The 6387-nt window shown below is 35.9% G+C and overlaps 1 protein-coding gene across 2 annotated transcripts; it reads left to right on the top strand.

The window, feature by feature from the left end:
* The first annotated feature begins 1087 nt into the window (after nt 1–1087).
* LOC142614581 (zinc finger BED domain-containing protein RICESLEEPER 2-like) lies at nt 1088–5935 on the top strand. 2 transcript variants are annotated; one of them, XM_075787134.1, is made up of 4 exons: nt 1108–1601; nt 3163–3268; nt 4646–5272; nt 5439–5935. In XM_075787134.1, the coding sequence occupies exons 2-4, from the start codon at nt 3163–3165 to the stop codon at nt 5507–5509; spliced, it is 804 nt and encodes a 267-aa protein (XP_075643249.1). In that variant the 5' UTR covers nt 1108–1601; the 3' UTR covers nt 5510–5935. The 2 variants fall into 2 exon arrangements, with proteins under 2 accessions (XP_075643248.1, XP_075643249.1); XM_075787133.1 differs by having other exon boundaries at nt 1088–1601; nt 3163–5272.
* Nucleotides 5936–6387: the final 452 nt, after the last annotated feature.

Genomic DNA, 6387 nt, shown 5'->3' with positions numbered 1-6387 from the left:
CAAAAGAGGTTCTGATTCCTCTTTGCGGGGTCTCCTGCCATCTTACTAGGCCACCTGAAGAAGGGCTCCTTATGAACTTTCTCCAGTAATTGGTGTACTGGTTCTCGGAACACAGTGTTCACGGCCTGAGATGCTGCCGAGCCGGACTGCTCGATGTAATCTCTCCTCGGCTTGTTGTTGTGGTATCTGTCCGACCTGAAATCCCTTCTCTCCTGCGGGATAACCTTCTCCTTACCCTTTCCTTGCTGCTGGTCCTCCTCTACCCTTTTGTATTCATCAATTCGATCCATGAGGCGATGTACGCTGCAAACGGGCTTTTTGGTCAAGGACTTCCTCAAATCGTGATCAGTAGGAAGACCTAAGTTAAAGGTATTGAGCGCCACCTCATCAAAATCACCATCTATCTCGTTAAACATCTCCCAGTACTGGTCGGAGTATGCTTTCAAGGTCTCCCCTTCCCTCATGGTCATGGATAACAGCGAGTCCAATGGCCAAGGCACTCTGCTACACGTAATAAACCGCGAAGCGAATGCTCTAGTAAGCTCCCCAAACGAACCTACAGACTAGGGGTGTGCAAAAAACCGTAGAACCGAAACAACCGATTGAAACCGACCGAACCGAGACAAAAATTTCGGTTCGGTTCGGATCGGTTTCGGTTTCGGTTTTGTATTATAAAAAACCGAAATATTCGGTTCGGTTTTCGGTGTCAAATTTTTGTACACCGAAAAGACCGAACCGAACCGAAACATTATTATATATTATTATATTAAATATATAATATAATATATATTTAAATAAGTGGCAAAGTTTGGCCCAATTTTTTTCACTGTGGGCCTTAAGTCTGGACTGATCCGGCCCATTTTGTTGTTGTTGTTTGACTTGTTTCACTTGTTTGTTGACTTTGAAACACCCCTGTCCCCCCCTGATAAGTGATCCGGCCTCATGGGATTTGGCCCATAATTAAACTGAAATGTATTAAATTAATTACTGATAATTACTTAGAATTAAACTAAATAAATATTTAAGATTCTAATTAAACTAAAACTAATTACCTATATAATGTAAAGATGGAAACCCTACATACCCCACAGCCCACATTTTCACCAAACAGTCAAACACTCTCTCCTCTTCAGACTTAGCCGCCGCCCTGCTCTCCAATCTCCATCTCCATCTCTCTCACACACTTTCCGGTTTCCACTCTCTCTCTCTCTCTCTCTCTCTCTCTCTCTCACACAAACTGACTAACACTCACTCATGCACCGACGGAGTCACTGACCGAACCGAGCGATCCAGCCATGACTCAGTCTCTCACTCTCACTCTCGTCTCGATCCAGCCATGACTCAGTCACTCACTCTCGTCTCGATCCAGCCGTGACTCGGCCATGACTCAGTCTCTCACTCTCGTCTCGATCCTGCCATGATCCAGCCATGACTCTCGCTCTCGATCCAGCCAAGACTCGACTCGACTCGGGTTGACTCGCGGCGATGTTCACGGACTAATTCCACCGCTCCTTGCTTAAACGCCGTCGTTCCCATTAGACCGCCTCCATCAGCCTTCGAAACAGACGGCCTCCATTCAGCCTCCATCAGTCCATCTCACGGTGAGGGTTCTCCACATATTTACCTATTTTGTTCGATTTAATGCAATTTTTGTTGGGGCTTTGGAAAAAAATAAAGGACTATTTGGATTTTGGTGTTCAAAAATTGGTTTTTTTATTTTTATTTTTATCAAAAAATTGGTTGTCAATAACCAAAACCGGTTGTTGTAATATTTTTATAAAAAAATTTATTTAATTATTTAAAATTATTTATTCAAAATTAATTATTTTAATTTAATTAAAATTTTTTATTTAAAATTAAAATTATTTATTTAAAATTAAAATTATTTATTTAAAATTAAAATTATTTATTTAAAATTAAAATTATTTATTTAAATTATTTAAAATTATTTATTTAAAATTTATTCTAGAAAAATGAAACCGCATATTGCATGTGATTATTTTATTTTAGAGTTGTTATTATGTTTCATTGTTATTATGATTTCCCTATGTTTTATTCTTGCTGAAGAGTGAAGATTCAATTTTCCTCTTTTACTATTTTTTTTTATCTTACTTATTTACTATTGGCTTAAAGTTGACCTTTTAGGGACAATTTTTTTATCACAAATGTTTTTTTTGTTTTTTTTTGTTAGTAAGGAATTCAAAGGAATTGTCACAATGGTATGTACTATTGAGTAAGGAATTGTTAGTAAGGAATTCAAAGGAATTGTGGATGTGATTTTTTGGTCTATTTGCTGAAATGGGTTTGTCATATTGAGGACTTTGGTGGTTTTTGTGATCTGTGTTGCATGCTTTGCTCGTGTTTGTTTGTTTTCTTCTTTTTTGTTTGGTTTATACTGTAGGGCTTACTTCATGGTTTCATTGTATTACATACTTGAATTACACATGAATTGGTTGGAATTTGAAATCTGCCAGTGCGGCTTAACCAATTGTTGATGCTAAACTGTTGTGTTTTTGTGTGGCTGTTATGTCCATGCTTGAAAATCCATTCAATGAGGAATTGTATTTAGTCTTAGCATATGGATTCATTATACTAGGTAAGTGTGGCTGTTTTGTGTGTAGATTGAGTCTGCGCGCGCATTTTGTAAGTTATATATATTCATATATGCGCGCCTCCTTTTGGTAGCTGTGGGGACCTATGTGTTTTAGTTTTTTTTTTTTAATGGTTTTTGATTTGTTTCTTAGATTTAGATGGTTTATCCTTGATCACCGTTCTGTAGTTGAAGCTTGAATGTTGTAGTGTAGTCATTTGACAAATGCAAATTAATTGTTGACAAATGCAAATTAATTGTTGTTTAATGGAATTTTTTTCTACACAAATAGTAATCCAAAGGCTAATATACAAGACTAAGCCTTGAATGAGTAGTTGTAGAAGTGTGTTAGTGCACAAAGTCATAATCCTCCTTATTGTCGTGGATAGTGGGTTGTTAAGTGTGATAGTGGCTTGTTGCTGTATACTAGATTCCTTTTCCTTCTTTTTTTTTTTTTTTTGGTTGCTGACTTTTATTGTGTTATTGTTTTATTGTTATTGGGGTTTAATTTTTATTTTTTATTTTTTACTTTTTATAGTTGCTGACTTATTGTGTTTTATTTTTTATTGTAGATGAATGAGACAACGGAAATCCCAGAGGGTCAAGACCTTGAAGCGGGTCAAGGCACAACCAATGTGCATAAAGACAAAGGCAAACCCCCACTCCCACCAAATGCAGGTAATACTGGTAAAAAAAGATCTTTTGTTTGGGGTCATTTTACTGTTATTGAAGGGGGGGATAAACCTAGGGCAGCTTGTAACTATTGTGGCACAACCTATGCTTGTGACACTAAGCAAAATGGCACTACAACCATGAGAACTCACATACAATCACTATGTTTGAAATATCCTTATAGGGAAGAAAAAAAAAACCAATCAACCCTAGCATTCAAACCTAAAGAAGAAGGAGAAATTAGTGGTAAACTAGTGCCATGGGTGTTTAATTTTGAGGAATGTAAGATAGCATTGGCAGAGATGATTATTCTAGATGAGCTGTCTTTTAGGTTTGTAGAGGGCTATGGTTTTAAGAGGTTTATGTCTAAAACCCAACCTAGGTTCAATCCAATCCCTAGCCGCACAACAATTGCCAAAACTTGCTTTAAGGTTTTTTTAGATGAGAAAAAAAAGTTGAAAGAAGCCCTAAAAGAGCAACGGGTCTGCCTTACCACAGATACATGGACATCCGTTCAAAATTTGAACTATATGTGTCTCACTGCCCATTTTATAGATAGTGATTGGAAAATACACAAGAGAATTCTTAGTTTTTGTTTAGTGGAAAATCACAAGGGTGAAACACTTGGGAAGGCAGTTGAGATGTGTTTACTTGATTGGGGGATAGACAAGGTTTTAACTATTACAGTTGATAATGCTGCTTCTAATAGTGGGCTGATTTCTTTTATTCAAAAAAAGACTAAGCATAGGAAGGCAACAATTTTAGGGCATAAATACTTGCATGTGAGGTGTAGTGCTCATATCTTGAACTTAATTGTTCGTGAAGGGTTAGTTGAAATGGATGAGACAATAGTGAAGGTGAGAAAATCTGTGCGATATGTGAGATCCTCTCCACAAAGACAAAACACATTTAAGTTATGTGCGGAGAAGGAGAAAGTTGAGTTTAAAGGTCAGTTATGCTTAGATGTGCCCACTAGGTGGAACTACACCTATATTATGTTGGAGAAGGCTGAGAAGTATCAAAAAGCTTTTGAGAGATTGGAGGAAGAAGATCCAAATTATCTTATGACAATTAGAGAGGAGGAAAAGGAAGATGGAAGTGATGTAGATGAGTTTGCTTGGGGAATGGGTGATGTGGATTGGGAAAAGATTAGGATCTTTTCTAAATTTCTTAAAATTTTTTATGATGCAACCTTGCGGTTTTCGGGTGCTAATTATGTCACTAGTAATTCTTTCTTTTTGGAGCTCATGTCAATTCATGACACAATTGATTTGGAGTATGAAAAAGATAGTTATTTGTTGAAAAAAATGGCTGGTTACATGAAGACCAAATTTGAAAAGTATTGGGGGAATTTTGATAATATGAATCACTTGTTGTATGTAGGGCTAGTTCTTGATCCTCGATACAAGATGAGGTATCTTGAGTACTGTTTTGGTACTTTGTATGAGAGTCAAAAGGCTGTTGATATGGCAAAAAGAATAAAGGCTGTTTTGATGGATTTATATAATGCCTATGCTCAAAATCAAGTGGGGAGTAGTAGTGCAAGTGTTGCTGCACAAGGCCAAGGCCAAAAACCAAGTGGATCAATGGAGGGAGATGATTCTAGTGTGGTTGATGCGAAGGCAATGAGGATGATGGGATTTAAGGAGCACTTGAAGGGTATTGATTCTTCAAATACCAAATCAGAGGTTGATAAATACTTGTTAGAGAGTTGTGAAGATGTTTTTGATGATAATTTTGATATTTTGGCTTGGTGGAAGGTTAATTCTCCACGATACCGTGTCCTTTCAAGAGTTGCACAACATGTTCTTGCAATTCCGGTATCCACTGTGGCCTCAGAATCTGCCTTTAGTACGGCTGGTCGTGTCCTTGATCCTTTTCGGAGTTCATTGTCTCCACTTATGGTGGAAGCTCTCATTTGTGGTCAAAATTGGCTCCGTCCTTCATCGGCTCCAATCTGCCTTCGTGCTGCCATGGATGATGTTGAGGAGTTTGAAAAGCTTGATGGAGGTATTACTATTATTTGTTATATTAAAAAAAATTTATTTCTATTTCTTTATTTATTAAAAAAAATTCTGCATGTCTGTTATTATTAAAAAAAACTGCATGTCTTGGATTCTTGGCATATATATTGTTTTATTGTATAAGTGACATTTTTTTCATTTTTTGTTTGTAGAACTTGTGAATGATGCTGCTACATCAGAACTAGGCATGTCCACACCAACACCTATTGACATTGATGGTTGAAGATTGTTTTTTGCTCTTTGGAAGGGTGGTATAATGGTATATGATATTCACATTTTTTGCTATTAGGCACTAGTAGATAGTGGCCTACGTATAGATATATAGGTATGGGCTTTTATTTTGTGCTTTGACAGTGCCCTATACATAGAAAATATAGATATTAGTCAATAGGCAATGACATATGGCCAATTTATTTTGAATCTTTGGCCAAATATTAAATATGAATAGTATATGTTGACATTGACATTGACATTGACATATGGCCAATTTATTTTGAGTCTTTGGCTATAATGCTATTATGTAAGTATTGACAAATGGACTAGTTAGTTTATTATGTAAGTATTGACACATGGACTAGTTAGTTTATTTTGTAAGTATTGAAATCAACACCAGTAATTTTGGTGTTATGTAAGTATTTTGGTGTTATTTTGTTATAATGTTATTATGTAAGTATTGAAATCTGCACTAGTTATTTTATTGTGACTTCTACAGTTTCTTTTTTAATCTTGTTTGTATTACAGGTTGTGATTTATGAATCTGCTATATGTGTTTGTATTTTTGGATTTATGAATCTGTGACAGGTTGAGGTTGTGATTTTTTTGTTTTTTGATGAATCTGTGTAAAATACAAAGTAGGTTCTGGTTGAGCTTGTGATTTTTTTTTGTTTTTTGATGAATCTGTGTAAAATACAAAGCTGGTTCAGGTTGAGTTTGTGATTTTTTTTTGTTTTTTGATGAATCTGTGTAAAATACAAAGCTGGTTCAGGTTGAGGTTGGGATTTTTTTTTGTTTTTTGATGAATCTGTGTAAAATATAAAACAGGTTGAGGTTGTGGTTGTGATTGTGATTTTTTTTTGTTTTTTGATGGATGAATCTGTGTAA

The sequence above is a fragment of the Castanea sativa genome, chromosome 11, assembly GCF_040712315.1.
Source record: "Castanea sativa cultivar Marrone di Chiusa Pesio chromosome 11, ASM4071231v1".
Taxonomy (NCBI): Eukaryota; Viridiplantae; Streptophyta; class Magnoliopsida; order Fagales; family Fagaceae; genus Castanea; species Castanea sativa.
This window is presented reverse-complemented; position numbering and strand designations above follow the sequence as displayed.